The 15,261-nt window shown below is 43.1% G+C and overlaps 1 protein-coding gene across 4 annotated transcripts in view; it reads left to right on the top strand.

Moving 5' to 3' along the window:
- ADCY10 (adenylate cyclase 10) overlaps positions 1 to 15,261 on the top strand; it is a 32,446-nt gene that overhangs the window by 6,538 nt on the left and 10,647 nt on the right. For all 4 annotated transcript variants that reach the window (XM_075829172.1, XM_075829171.1, XM_075829170.1 and 1 more), the window contains exons 5-22: positions 176 to 381; positions 1,815 to 1,905; positions 2,687 to 2,775; positions 2,855 to 3,046; positions 3,193 to 3,314; positions 3,714 to 3,790; positions 3,997 to 4,186; positions 4,740 to 4,795; positions 5,743 to 5,914; positions 6,209 to 6,401; positions 6,727 to 6,813; positions 7,628 to 7,908; positions 8,687 to 8,871; positions 9,005 to 9,136; positions 11,770 to 12,030; positions 12,129 to 12,221; positions 12,299 to 12,400; positions 14,494 to 14,548. In XM_075829172.1, the coding sequence (XP_075685287.1) occupies positions 176 to 381; positions 1,815 to 1,905; positions 2,687 to 2,775; positions 2,855 to 3,046; positions 3,193 to 3,314; positions 3,714 to 3,790; positions 3,997 to 4,186; positions 4,740 to 4,795; positions 5,743 to 5,914; positions 6,209 to 6,401; positions 6,727 to 6,813; positions 7,628 to 7,908; positions 8,687 to 8,871; positions 9,005 to 9,136; positions 11,770 to 12,030; positions 12,129 to 12,221; positions 12,299 to 12,400; positions 14,494 to 14,548 (2,584 nt within the window). The remainder of the gene's footprint in view (positions 1 to 175; positions 382 to 1,814; positions 1,906 to 2,686; positions 2,776 to 2,854; positions 3,047 to 3,192; positions 3,315 to 3,713; positions 3,791 to 3,996; positions 4,187 to 4,739; positions 4,796 to 5,742; positions 5,915 to 6,208; positions 6,402 to 6,726; positions 6,814 to 7,627; positions 7,909 to 8,686; positions 8,872 to 9,004; positions 9,137 to 11,769; positions 12,031 to 12,128; positions 12,222 to 12,298; positions 12,401 to 14,493; positions 14,549 to 15,261) is intronic.

The raw sequence follows: 15,261 nt of genomic DNA, 5'->3' as shown, positions 1-15,261 counted from the left end.
AGTGTCCACCACCCAAAATAGAAAAATAATTGAGAACGTCTATCTGAAATGTCCAGCTACCTTCTTTTTCCATCAGACATTTTTTCTTGGGATGTGATACAATTACCATGATGAAGTCTTCCACTAATCCCATGCAGGGTTTTCTATACTAGTGTTCTGATTCCTTCTTTTATAGCCATCTCTGCCGGGCGATTATCAAAAATTGTTATAGGGAACAGAACCCAAGAGTTCTTTGTTGTGGTGGGCCGGACCGTGGATGAAGTGCGTTTAGCGGAAGGTTTGGCTGAAGCGAGTTCCATCATTTTGTCACCCAATGCCTGGGAGCTGTGTGACCGACACAATATACTGACGGAGAGAATCCCTGAGGAGCGTGCAGTAAAGGTTAGTCCTTGTAGAGCATAATAGGTGGAGTATTTCACGTCATAATATTATTTGATTTGTTTGATTTTTATTGCGACTGGTCATTGTTTTAGTTTTTTTGGACTTTAATGTCCACTGATCCCCACTGGTAATATCTCTCACTGTGTCATGTCAGAATATGATTTTTAAGGTGGACCGAACATAGATGGGTTGGATGTATTGTATTTGCGAGAGGAAACCAGATGGAGATATTAGTTGGTGGAGACATGAAGGGAAAACTAGACACCAAAACGTAGACATGGAGGAAGGTTTGATGGAGATGTATGCTGGATGAGGGCATGGATAAAAGATTAGAAGGAGACATTTCTTGGTGAGGACATGGAGGGAAGAGCAGAGAGATACAGTATGTGCTGATGAGGATGTAGAGGGGAGTAGATGTATATGCGGGTGAGGACATGTATTGGTGAGAAGAAACCAGATGGAGATGTATGCTAGAAGAAGGCAAGGAGAGAATATTAGATGGAGGTATTTGTTGGTAGGTACAAGGTGCGAAGAGCAGACCAAGATGATGTGGACATGGAAGAATACTTAATGGAGATGAATGCTAGTTGAGGGAATGGAGAGAATATTAACTGGGGAAATCTGTGGTGGGGACATGGAGCAAAGAACAAACGAAAATATGTGCTGGTTTGGATGTAGAGAGAAGATGGATGGATATCCTGCTGAGGGCATGAAGGGAACAATAGGAGGAGATATTAGCTAGAGATGACATAACGAGAAGATAAAATGGAGAAAATATGATATGAAGATATGTGCTGGTGATGACATGGAGAATAAAGCAGGTGGGGATATGTGTTGGTAAGTGTATGGAGGGAATACTATATGGAGATATGTGCCAGTGACGACATGGAGATTAGACTATATGGAGATATTGGTTGGTAAGACATGGAGAGATATGTGCTTTTAAGGATATGCAGAGAACTTTAGAAGTAAATTGTCTCTCTAGGTCCACCTATAGGGAAGAACCTGTAAGTCAATGTCCAACTCTTTATAGAGCTTTGTAACTTGACTCGGGTTATTGGCCAAATCATAGACTCCAATCTGTAGACCGCAGGGTTTCGGATTAGTTGCTCCTCATCAGTACAGAGTAGCATTATGGTTGGTTGTGTGAGATACCATATGTATGAATTCCCGAATGGTACTGATTTTCCTTGTGGAGATCCAGCTGGTACAGAGTCTTTAGGGCAATGCTTCCTGGGAAAAATATGCAAAATAGCTCTACTTCATAAGGAAGAAAAACTGTCTCTAGTGCCACATGGAGATAAGACTAGAAGGGCATATTGACTGACGAGGACATGGAGAGCAGGTGGTAGTGTTTCTTCGGTTGCCATTCTGATGATTTAATATGATTTATTAAAGGTTGTTATATTTCGTGCATGTGTCCATTCCTCTAGCTGCGTTACATTAAGAGGAAGACAAGCTTTGACTTAGAAGCACACCTACAAGAATATGGCAATCACCTTCAACATGAGCCTAATGCACATGGTAAATACATTTAAACTGAATGATAGGATTAAAAAGGGGTGTGTATACTTATGCAAACATTAGGGGAGATTTACAAAGTAAAATGCACCCGAATTATGCCTTAAATTGCACCAAAAACCTGATGTACATGTCGTGCACCAAATTTATTATTTTTTAGACCTGATTCGATGGTTTTTAACAGTGTCTAAAAAAGGGGAGTGGCTAAGAGTAGTCGTAAAATGCGCCAGATTTATTAATGGTGTGTACTATTCTTTTGACGCAAAATATTAGTGTAAACTACTCCAGCCAGTTGGCGTAAGAGAAAGTGCCTAACATAACAAGATGCGTCAAACTTATCATAAAGCCTGCACCACTGTGATCCATTTAGCACAATTTCTGCCTGTCTGGTCTAGTCTTAGTCTAATTTTAAAACCGAATCAATAAATCTCACCCAATGTAATATTGCATCAATACATTTAAAAAAAAAAAAAAGAAGTATCTATTTAGATAGTGTTTGATTAAAAATATCCTACCGTTTTATCTATACAGCACCTATGTAAATCTATGTGTCTCCATGGTTACAGACTACAAACAAACCCTGTGTAGTCGGATCCTACCATCTTGTGTCCAATGTTTCTTACCCTCTTCTTGATGAATAGAAGAAAGGGCAGATTAACCTGGACATGCTGGACATGTTTGTCCATGTCTTGAAAAATAGCTGTATAGAACCTCGTCAATGGAAATATTGTATAAGACCATACAAAGAAGCTCAAGCTACTAAATTACTTTTTTCTTCTTGTAGAAGGTTACAGGAAAGTGTCACTTCTCAGCCCCAGTCCTACCCTAGAGCAGATTTTGCGGAAGTACGTCATGGAGACCGTGCTGCGGAAGGTAGTCTTGTCTGAAGACATTAGAACTTCATGATACTCCAGTGGTCTTCACTGATCCATTTCCTCTCCCTCTACTGTAGTTGGATGATGACCAACCCTTGGAGTATCTCTCTGAGATGAGACCGGTGACTGTGCTGTTCCTGAATTTGCAATTCCATGAAAGTTCTTCTATTGAGTTGCTGTGTCAAGCCATGCAAGATGCCACCATGGGCATCCTCAAGCAGATCAGTCGTCATCGTGGTAGAATTAACAAGATATTTGCATTTGACAAGGTGAGTGTAAGAAAGGATATACCTGGAAATGTAAGACTCTTCATTGACCCATTATGTCTACAACCTATGCGGATGTCTCAGAATAGCTGGACCTACATCTGAACATATCAGTTCCATTTATTTGCGATATTTTCTGTTCCTTCCAGGGTTGCACTTTTTTGTGCGTCTTTGGGCTTCCAGGGGACAAACAGGAGGATGAGTGTGCACATGCCCTACATCGTGCCTTCAACATACATAGCTTCTGCTCAGAGAGCATTGTATCTCTCAGGTAGGAAGGGCAAACAATGTTCTAGGGTTGCCTGAGATTAGTAGCATCCAGGACAACCCCTCTAAAGGGTATGTATGTTTGTTTTTTTAAACCATTTTAATTGCTCCAATGCATCTAAAATAAAAAAGAAACAACTTTGCAAGTAGTCTTAATTAAAAATGTGTCCCCATGGTAACAGACTACAAACAAAGTCTGTGTGTAGTCTGATCCTTCGTCGACTCCTGTTCTGCAGTTACAAAACACCGTTCTTTAATACGGAATACCATAGGGATTCCTATTTGGAGGCACAGAGTAATATTTTGTTAATTTGTGCCATAGAACATCACTTAGAGACACAGAAGCTATTTTTTGTAAAAGTTTTACTACATTCATTTTCTTTGTGTCTTTCTTGTGTTAAAGGTTTGCCTCCATTGGTGTCACCAGCGGCCCAGTCTTCTGTGGGGTAGTTGGCCATGCAGCCCGCCATGAATACACAGGTATAGGGGTCCTGAGTACAATTAGCAAATTGACTTTTCTAATGTTTAGTGATTATAATAATGGAGCTGGTTGGGATGGGCTTGTATGATGATGACGATGATGATGCCCATTGCTAGCACCTGGTACAATGTTCCGTTCTAGTCGTATTTCGGGTGGAGTTGTCCTTGTTAGGATCAGTCATGTTTCTCGTCATCTTACTGTGCAGTCATTGGCAGAAAGGTGAATCTAGCGGCCCGCATGATGATGCATTACCCCGGGTTAGTGTCATGTGATCCGGAGACGTACCAAGATTCCAAGCTTCCAGCATATCTGTTCAGTGAACTCCCACCCAAAGAAATGAAAGGTGTGGCCAACCCTGGGACCCTGTACCAGTACCTGGGGTGCAAGGAAGAAACGTGAGTATGGAGAGAAATGGCGCTGGCCTAGATTTAGAGTTATACAATGATACAGATTTATCTACATGGACTTGACAACCCCTGGATGGGAATATTTGCCCCAAATCTGACCAGCGTTATATTATTGTTTTGATATCAGAGAACTCGTCATTAAAAGAGCATACATGGGGCGCCAGATTGCCTGCTTCCATTGATTTCCATATTAACTGTACACATATGTGTGGGTGAGCTCCCCCTAGTGGTGGCTGGAGGAAAATCTATTTTTATCATTTAGTTCTATGTCTACGCAGGGGATTTGGAGCCCTGTGTCAGAAAAACAAAGCTAACATCCCTATACAGATATATTATGAAATTAATTAGGACAGAATTTTGGACCTGTTGATGTTAAATATATCAAAATGACAAGTATCAAATGCCAGGAAAAAGTAAAGATACCCTTTGCCGATGCGATAGGGTTTGCGCCATAATGACTTAGCGTGCTATTAAACCTGTATTTTACCCATGTGCTTTCTAACCGGGATTTAATATGAATCTTCTTTTACCATTGGAACAGAACAATAGGAAAAGCGTACATGACCACGGAAAGGGATGAAAAACGCCCCCTGCTGGGTAAGTCAGTAGTTTGTTTAGTAGCCATAATACAGATTGTATCTAAATTCTACGGTATTTATGGACTGTGACTCTCCATCTGTTGAGGAACTATAACTCCCAGCATGACGTGACCGATCATGGCATTTACAATTAACAACGTCAACTTTTTTAAAGAATTTAAAGTTTTCTGATCTATGAAGAAAATTCCATCAGTCCCAGCTGGACATCCCCTTCTTAGAATGAAATCAAGGGCGTAGCTTTAGGGGGTGCAGACATAGCACAAGAATTATAAATGACACATGGTAGGTGGGGGGCCCTATAACAGATTTTGCATTGGGGCCCAACTGCTTCAAGTTACACCTGTGAATAAGTCATCCCAGGTCCAGCTTTTCTGACCAGAGGCGATCACCTGATAACACAGGGGTAGCTCCATGCGGCCAACTATTTGGGTTGCAGGGAACATCATGTAGCCTTATACGTGGTCATGTAATGTTTGACTCAAGGGTTTTTGGCCCGGGTGTAGCCCCGCAGAGGAATGGCACAGAAGATATCGGAGATGACAAGGAAGTAAATTGCAGACGTATCTTTACTCACAAGGAGGTTTATTTCATAATGGTAACAAGTCAACGTGACACAAGCCTAGCGGTTACACAAGATAGGCAAAAACTGCACCAAAACTGCATTGTGTGAATTTACCCTAGCAGATATGCACACGTGGGCCCAGGTCACACCATACACTCGTATCCGGGTCAGACCATACAGTATGACAACATATTTACAATCAGTAGTAGTCGTGCACAAATATAGTAAAGGAGGGAGGACCAATTCATGAACAGATCCTAAGGCTGCGTTCACACATGCCGTTTTTAAGGTTGACTCCAGACTTTGGCTCAAAAATCTGCACCAAAAACTGCATCTAAATCTGTATGTGTGAATACAGCCTTACAGCTGGTTTTCTATTACAGGTCGCGATATGGAAATTGACCTGTTCAGAAGTTCAGTTAAAGAATTCACTTGCAGCAGGGACTGCAGGTGGCAGGACTGTCAGCGTGTGCTGGTCTATGAAGGTGCCCGAGGATTTGGTAAAACTCAGATTTTGGCTGAAATCCATTATATGGCGCAATGTGATGATTACAGGTGAGTTATATCATCAGCTTCATGTGTGGGAAAGCTGGGGGACAACCCTTGTGGGAGCTGCAATGGCTGACATATTAGTTGTCACCCAGTTTTCCCGGAAACAGATATAACTGGGAAATGCCTAAATTATTTCTGGATCCATTCTTATGCATCCCCAAACCTTGGCTCTGTGATTGCTATTGAATGAGATGTACCAAGGCATGCTGCTATTTGTAGTTCCACCACTTCTGGACATCTCCTGATCGCTATTAATTTGGATCCTTTTAATATACTTGATATCCTTCCTATTCTCAGGGTCATTGCCCTGGAGCTGAGCAAGATGAACAGGAGGCAGCCATTATATACGATGCAGAATTTCATGGCGATCTTTCTTCGTATTGACGGGTGTAGGGGATTTGCAGAAAGGGAAAAAGTTGTACTGAGCAAAATCTCAGACGGCGAGAACGTGAAGAATCTCTGCTTGTTCAATAATATTTTCCTGGTCAAGGTAAAGTTTATGTACTGGACACCTCATGTCTACAAGTGACTAAAAAAATGAAGTATCATTGCAAATGGTTTCAATTAAAAAAATATTTTTATATAATATCTACAGCACCTATGTAGAACTATGTGTCTCCATGGTAACAGACTACAAACAAACCCTGTGTAGTCTGATCCTGCAGTCATATTCCCTTTTATCTGTCACCTACTTACAATCCTGCACAATGCTCCGCAGCAGCGAGATCTGATAATTCTATAGTAGGGGACGGGGATTATTTTACAAGGGTTCCTCCTTTACACTGATCTGGCATCATTGTGTTTGTGTTCTTCAGTTTCCCATCACTGAGGAAGTGTCCCTGATGGACCAAGATGTAAAATATAAGGAGATGGAGAAGCTGATGATCCGAATCCTCCAACAGGTATATTGTAAGGGTATGTCGTAATAGAGGATACACCCAGCAGCTTTACTTGACTTATTTTGAGTTAAATTATATTTTATTTTCCAGTCAGGTATAAAGCTAAATTCAGAATTCTGCTGGTACCCTGTTAGGCCCTGTTTACACGGCCGCTTTTGCGTGGAGCGTCCGCTGCAGAATTATTCCTGTCGTCGGCAGGAAGATTCCTTCTCCCATTGACTTCAATGGGAGGTTCAGGCAGAATCCGCCCGAATATTAAGCAGGACGCTCCTTTTTCTTGCTGAAAAAGTCAGTTAGACGGAAAAAGAAGCGCCCGACTCCCATTTAAATGAATGGGAGGCGGATTCCGCCGCAAAATTTCCTCTGTGTGGACATGCCCTTACTAGAGAGTAATTCATCGTGGGAGCTGAGATGACAGTTACCCAGTTAGGTTCCATCAGTTTTAGACATAATGGGGCACATTTATAAAAAGTAAAATTTTGCCGTCGTGGTTTCCATTGGCAATTTCTACTGGACGTGTCCCAAATTCACAGAAATGGTGCACAAACTTTCAGCCAATAGAAAACTCCTTCTGCAATGTACGCCTGGTCTAAACCATTGGCTCTTTTTTTTTTTGGGCATACAAAATAGGACACATGAGGCACAAATTAAACCACACCCCTAAACCGTAATCTATCAGCCACGAAACGAACATGTAAAAATGTGGCATTTGGCACGAATAAGTTTGCATTCACTACTCTAGATCTACTGCAAAGAATGGTCTGTGCAAATGTTTTATAATTGTGCCCCTATATCTTCCCAATTATCTCTCCCGCAGGCTGCAGAGGAAGCGATGATTGTGTGCATTATCGATGATGCTCAGTACATTGATGCTGCTTCTTGGGAATTCCTCTCGGAAATCGCAGATTCTGTGCCCCTGTTTCTGGTGATGGCATTGCGCCCTTTTCGTTATGAGAAACAGATAAGCAAAGCGGCGGCACATGTGCTCAGGAGCCCAAACACCGTCTATGTTCATCTGAAAGAACTGGAGCCAACCGTTATTCCCGACATTGCTTGTCACAGCCTGGGGGTCATCAGCATTCCCAGCGAACTGGAAATGTAAGTCGCCAAAAGGGGTTCGTGGAGTTACTGCTCCATTCATTTGGTAGTTGCTGTGCCTGGAAAATAATGAAGAGGCCAAAGCAGTCGCAGGAGCGCCGCAGCTCCTCCAATCAACTGATCGGTGGGGGTGTCGTCAGTCCGACGCCCACTGATCTAATATTGATGACTTCTCCTAAGGACGGGCCATCAATATTAGTCCCGCAAAACCCTTTTAACTCATTACTGTGTGAAGGGAAGCTTTGGATTTGAAGCTCTGTATCAGAAAAACTGAGCTCTAACCATTGTATTGATATATTATGAAATCATTCAGCACAGAATTTTGGACCTATTTCTTCTGAATATCCATCAAGATGACAATATTTCATTTTAGTTCACTGTAAATACCTTGATTTTTAGAGGATTGGGTTACCCTCCTCGTGTCAATCAAGTCCATGATTTCCCTACTTGGTAACGAGATGTTTGCCATCTTCCAAAGGTTGTTCAGTGCAGAACAGATGGATGAAGGGTATTTTCTGACACAATGACCAACAGGGTTTTTAATATTCAGCTGATTGGCTGGATGTAATTCAGCCTTGTAATGCTTAGTTTTCCCTGTGGTGGCGCTGTGGAGAAATTGAACACTTCCTGACAGGTTTTCCCACTGATTACTCCTGATCACTAGAAGTCCCAGCATGAGAACACTTTGTGAGCAGCTCGTCAAGGGACTCGTCTAACAAGTAGAGATTTTCCAAAGTGAACTAGTCCTTTAATGTGTAGCCTCTCTTCTCCTCTGCAGGCTGTTAATAGAGAGGAGCCATGGTGTTCCTTATTACCTGAATGAGCTGCTAAAAAGTTTGCGTTATAACAAAATCCTGATGCTGGAGCCAGTTGAAAGAGATGAAGGTGATGAGGTCGACAACCTTCTGAAACAAGTCAAGAGTTGCCGTCAGGCCCAAAAGGAGGCGGTGGAAAGGCCCAGATGTGAGTAATGTGTGGACAATAGACTATACAACTGTACACATCTATAGTGCTTCCCTCCAAGGATACATTTCATTTATTTTTGTAAATTACAGCCGCCACACAACACATCTTATTCTTATTGCTTCACTTGTAGCTCTCAGCAGGTGGATGAACGCCCGTAAGGTGATGTCCATGGTCCAGGAGCAGACAGAAGACAGAATATTTTCTTGTAAATTGAACGAAGCTGTAAATCTCCAGAACATCCAACTCCCATATCCACTGAAAGGTTTGGCACTTATAGATCTCGTATCCATGTATGATTTTCAAAGTGCACCTGCAGAAGCAACGATCCATGCGCTTTTGGAGTTTTCATAATGAGGGACACTAGTCCTAACATTTCCCCCTCCATATGCAGGTATAGCTCTTTCTCAGTTGGATAATATGACGGCAGCTCAGCAAATACTGGTAAAGTGTGCAGCACTGATTGGCCAGAAGTTCAGCACTGTTTTACTCAGACATGTCTTGCCAGAGGGGGCACGGGGCAAGTTGAAAGTCACCATTAATTCCTTGGTCAAGTCACACATCTTGGAGTGTGCAACAAACAGCAATGGACAAGACACAAGGAGTTGGGCACTTACCCATACACAGATGTGTTGCTGTCCTACTGGTACCCCCCAGGAAGGGGAAAAAGGAAAGTAGTTATGATAATAGATAGACTAAGCCATTTAGGACTTTCAAAAGAACCAACTTTCAGCCATCAGCCAAAATTATAAAGGCCTAAACACCAGTCACAAAGAGCCACAACCAATAATGACGAATACCAGCCACCAACAACATACATCAACCGCTAACATACAGCCATCAACCTCTAACTTACAGCCATGAACCTCTAACATACAGCCATCGACCACTAACTTACAACCATCAACCACTAACATACAGCCATCAACCACTAACATACAGCCATCAACCACTAACATACAGCCATCAACCACTAACATACAGCCATCAACCTCTAACATACAGCCATCAACCTCTAACCTACAGCCATCAACCACTAACATACAGCCATCATCCTTTAACATACAGCCATCAACCACTAACATACAGCCATCAACCTCTAACTTACAACCATCAACCACTAATATACAGCCATCAACCTCTAACATACAGCCATCAACCACTAACATACAGCCATCACCCCCTAACATACAGCCATCAACCTCTAACATACAGCCATCAACCTCTAACATACAGCCATCAACCTCTAACATACAGCCATTAACCTCTAACATACAGCCATCAACCTCTAACATACAGCCGTCAACCTCTAACATACAGCCGTCAACCACTAACATACAGCCGTCAACCTCTAACATACAGCCGTCAACCACTAACATACAGCCGTCAACCTCTAACATACAGCCGTCAACCACTAACATACAGCCATCAACCACTAACTTACAGCCATCAACCACTAACATACAGCCATCAACCTCTAACCTACAGCCATCAACCTCTAACCTACAGCCATCAATCTCTAACATACAGCCATCAACCTCTAACATACAGCCGTCAACCACTAACATACAGCCATCAACTACTAACTTACAGCCATCAACCACTAACATACAGCCATCAACCTCTAACCTACAGTCATCAACCTCTAACATACAGCCATCAACCACTAACATACAGACATCAACCACTAACATACAGCCATCAACCACTAACATACAGCCATCAACCTCTAACATACAGCCATCAATCTCTAACTTACAGCCATCAATCTCTAACATAGAGCCATCAACCTCTAACATACAGTCATCAACCTCTAACGTACAGCCATCAACGTCTAACGTACAGCCATCAACGTCTAACATACAGCCATCAACCACTAACTTACAGCCATCAACCTCTAACATACAGCCATCAACCTCTAATATACAGCCATCAACCTCTAACATACAGCCATCAACCACTAACATACAGCCATCAACCACTAACATACAGCCATCATCCACTAACTTACAGCCATCAACCTCTAACATACAGCCATCAACCTCTAACATACTGCCATCAACCACTAACCTACAGCCATCGACCTCTAACCTACAGCCGTCAACCTCTAACCTACAGCCGTCAACCTCTAACCTGCAGCCGTCAACCTCTAACATGCAGCCGTCAACCTCTAACATGCAGCCGTCAACCTCTAACATACAGCCATCAACCTCTAACATACAGCCATCAACCTCTAACATACAGCCATCAACCTCTAACATACAGCCATCAACGTCTAACATACAGCCATCAACCACTAACATACAGCCATCAACCACTAACATACAGCCATCAACCACTAACATACAGCCATCAACCACTAACATACAGCCATCAACCTCTAACATACAGCCATCAACCTCTAACATACAGCCATCAACCTCTAACTTACAGCCGTCAACCTCTAACCTACAGCCGTCAACCTCTAACCTACAGCCGTCAACCACTAACCACTTTAGAAAACCAATTGTCATACACCCCATTAGGGAATTCTGAATTAATATCTGGGGTCCTCTGTTCAGGATCCTCATCTCTTGGTCAGAGTGGAGAGCGGTTACATAGGGCGTCTCTCTCTCTGGAGGACCTGTCCTGTATTACACAGACAACATATTGATATGAATGGACACTGTGTAGTGCTTCATTTCCCCTGCGGTGGCGCTGCAGGAAAATCAAACACTTGCTGCCAGGTTTCCCAACAGATTACAGCTGATTGCTGAGGGTCCCAGCAGGAGGACACTTTGTGATCAGCTTATTGTCAAGGGATGCTTCTAACAAGTAGAGGTTGTCCAAAACGGAGAACCCCTTTAAAGATAGCCATGCCCCTACTGGAAACATATGACCTTATTTTTCTCTTCATAGGCTGGGCACCCTGGTGGGCCTTTGGTGACCCAATAGAACAATGGCCCTGCCGGGTGATGCACTTCTGCACGCCTTTGCTGCAGGAAACCGCTTATGAGTTATGGCTTCGGGAACAGAGCAGGAGCATCCATCACAAGTGCGCACTATTTCTTGAGCCACATGCACATAGATGCCAGCAATGTGGAGGCGGCAGCTTCATTTACCGCCACAGCCTGGTACAAAACCTGCATATGAGCGAGAGCCTTCTCAGGGAAGAGTCAGGTACTGAAAGATGATGGCACTCTGAAAACTAGCATAATTGTGATCCACCGTACTCCTGTTGTTACTGTATTACTCGTTTTTTTTTTGTATTTTAATAGAAACCAGGTTCGATGGATCGGAAAATGTTCAACCTATAGCACCTACTATAACTGAGGATGTTCTGTCCATGCCACGGCCTGTAGACCATAACGGTAAGGGTCAGTTCCTCCGCAGATCACAGTTATGTCACTTCTAATTTCGTAGACAATATATTTTGTGTACTCTTCAGGGTTCGAAACCTCAGAGGAAGGTACCACGGACAATGACCAGATGACTCTGGAACACCCTGACGACATCTGTCCTTCCACATCTGCAGTGGAGATTCCATTAAGTAAATTGTCATTGGAAATAAAACCTTCATCTGCCACCAGATATAGTATGTAGTGACACAGACCAAAAACATTGTGCACCCTCATGACCACACGAATAATTAGATACGGCACACTGTTACGTTTCGTTCCAGGCAGGGTAGGTGTTCCAATAGACCATACAGTTTGTATCATCAATCCACCAGGGTCGGCCTTATATTGGATGATGCCCTGTGTGGTACGTTGCGTTGGCGCCCCCTAGATATGGTGTACTGTCATACAGTGCACAAATAACTATACCATATAGTGCCTAATATAAGGGCCCCACAGTATGTTGCCCATGTAAGGGCATGACCACACATGGCGGAATTCCTCCGCAACTGTCCGCATCAATGCCGCACAGAATCTGCGTTGCAGATTCTGCAGCGGATCTGCACAAAATGTGCAGAAAATTGATGCGGACTGGCCGCTGCGGACTGCAGGAAAAGTGCTTCCCTTCTCTCTATCAGTGCAGGATAGAGAGAAGGGACAGCACTTTCCCTAGTGAAAGTCAAAGAAATTCATACTTACCGCCCGTTGTCTTGGTGACGCGTCCCTCTTTCGGCATCCGGCCCGACCTCCCTGGATGACGCTCCAGTCCATGTGACCGCTGCAGCCTGTGCTTGGCCTGTGATTGGCTGCAGCCGTCACTTACACTGAAACGTCATCCTGGGAGGCCGGACTGGAGACAGACGCAGGGAGTTCTCGGTAAGTATGAACTTATATTTTTTTTTACAGATACATGTATATTGAGATCGGTAGTCACTGTCCCGGGTGCAGAAACAGTTACTGCCGATCGCGTAACTCTTTCAGCACCCTGGACAGTGACTATTTACTGACGTCTCCTAGCAACGCTCCCGTCATTACGGGAGCCCCATTGACTTCCTCAGTCTGGCTGTAGACCTAGAAATACATAGGTCCAGCCAGAATGAAGAAATGTCATGGTAGTAAAAACAATACGCTCCGCAGCACACATAAGATCTGCGGACTTCATTGCGGAATTTTGACTCTCCATTGAAGTCAATGGAGAAATTCCGCCATGAGTCCGCAACCAGTCCGCCACTGCTCCGCAACAGACAGAGCATGCTGCGGACACCAAATTCCGCTCCGCAGCCTATGCTCCGCAGCGGAATTGTACGCATCGTGTAAACGAACACTGCTAAATTAAAGTGAAAGTCAATGGAGAAACGGCTCCGCTGCGGATTAACGCTGCGGAGTGTCCGCAGCGGAATTTAAGTGAAATTCCGCCATGTGTGAACCCGCCCTAATAGTGCCATATGTTGGCCAAATAACACTTCCATAGAATTGCCTAAGTAATAAGTAAAGATCACCATATAGTGCCCAAATAATAGCAACATACAGTGACCACATAACAGCTCCATACATAAAGTAATAATCTAATAATAGTGCTATACAATGTCTAACTAATATCAAATTAATAAGATCAATAGTGGTCACAGGCCTCGAAGGGCAGGCTATCGGAGGAGTCCCCTTCCTTATGGGCGGCTGCTGCACCTTCTGGGATCATACAGATAGCACACGCCCTGCAGTCCACCCCTTGTCCTGTACTTAGGAACCAGATATACCATGGAAATAACTTGAAGCTAAACTTCCAAAAATAGAAGAATAATGCAAATTGCGACCCGCGAGTGGTACTTTCCAAGCAGAAGACCCTCATGCTCCAGCCTCCGACCAAGCTCCCAATACAAAAATACCACACACAGCAGGAGGATGGATGCTTGGGGGAGCAGAGTAAAGTGGTTGCTGAGGTTGATAAGGTCTCAGACTACATTTTATGTTTCGGAACTAGCCATTGGAGGGGTGGCCCAGGATTAGAAAAAAATGGCTACTTTCTTCCAAAAACAGTGCCACACCTGTTCACAGGTTGTAGGTGGTATTGCAGCTCTGCTCTATTCAAAACCTATGGACAGGTGTGACGCTGGGAGTTATGTTTTTCTAATCCTGTACAACCCCTTTAATATTTAAGAATCCCGGCCCTTTAAAATTTCAGAGCAAAAACAGTAAAAAAAATCAATAAAAATAGTATGAAAATAGTTATTGTTATTTTGCATTGTAGAAAAAAGATTCAGACCAAGAATTCACAAGGTTATGTCCGTAACATCTGAACCCAGGTACAAACATGTTATAAATATTTTAAGAAGGATTTTTATATAAAAAAATATATATTTTTTATAGATTACATTGAGCATGTATCATATAAAGGACAGTCTTACCAAATGTACAGAGGTATAATCACAGGGCGAACCTACTAAGCAAACTTCTCCGTTTTATATATATAAAGTCTAAAAAATGCTGCAATTTACTTTATGAAATATCATTGAAATTTGCCCTGGAAAATTGTATTTGAAGTGGATGGTGCAGGAGACACAAATTATCTGCCTCTCCTGCCTCATAACTTATAGATCATTGCTGATAGAGTTCTAAAGATTGCTTGGCCTCAATCAAGAAGAAAGATAAATTCAGGGGCGATCATATAACCCAATGCAGCCGGTTCTGCTGCACAGGGTCCAGGAGGGCTAAGGGGGCCCACTTAGGCCACTGGGCGGGGGGGGTTTAAAACAAGTATGGACAAGAAGGAGAAAGGAGTCTTGTAGACTTCAGGACAGGTAGTTAACTCTTTCACAGGGAGTTGACCCCTTCGTTATACTACCGTAGCCCACCAGAGATGTTCTCATTAACCCCTTCACTGCCCTAGACCAGTAGGAATGTTATCGCTGCAGGGAAAACACTATATGGCCATTATTTATTTGAAATATGAGAATTTGTAAGTTGCAGATATATTGGCGGAAGGGGGCCCACGGGGTGGGGCGGAAGGGGGTCCATA

Source organism: Rhinoderma darwinii, chromosome 6 (assembly GCF_050947455.1).
Source record: "Rhinoderma darwinii isolate aRhiDar2 chromosome 6, aRhiDar2.hap1, whole genome shotgun sequence".
NCBI classification, from domain to species: domain Eukaryota; kingdom Metazoa; phylum Chordata; class Amphibia; order Anura; family Rhinodermatidae; genus Rhinoderma; species Rhinoderma darwinii.
The sequence above is the reverse complement of the archived record's forward strand: the minus strand, read 5'-3'. Positions and strand labels throughout refer to the sequence as shown.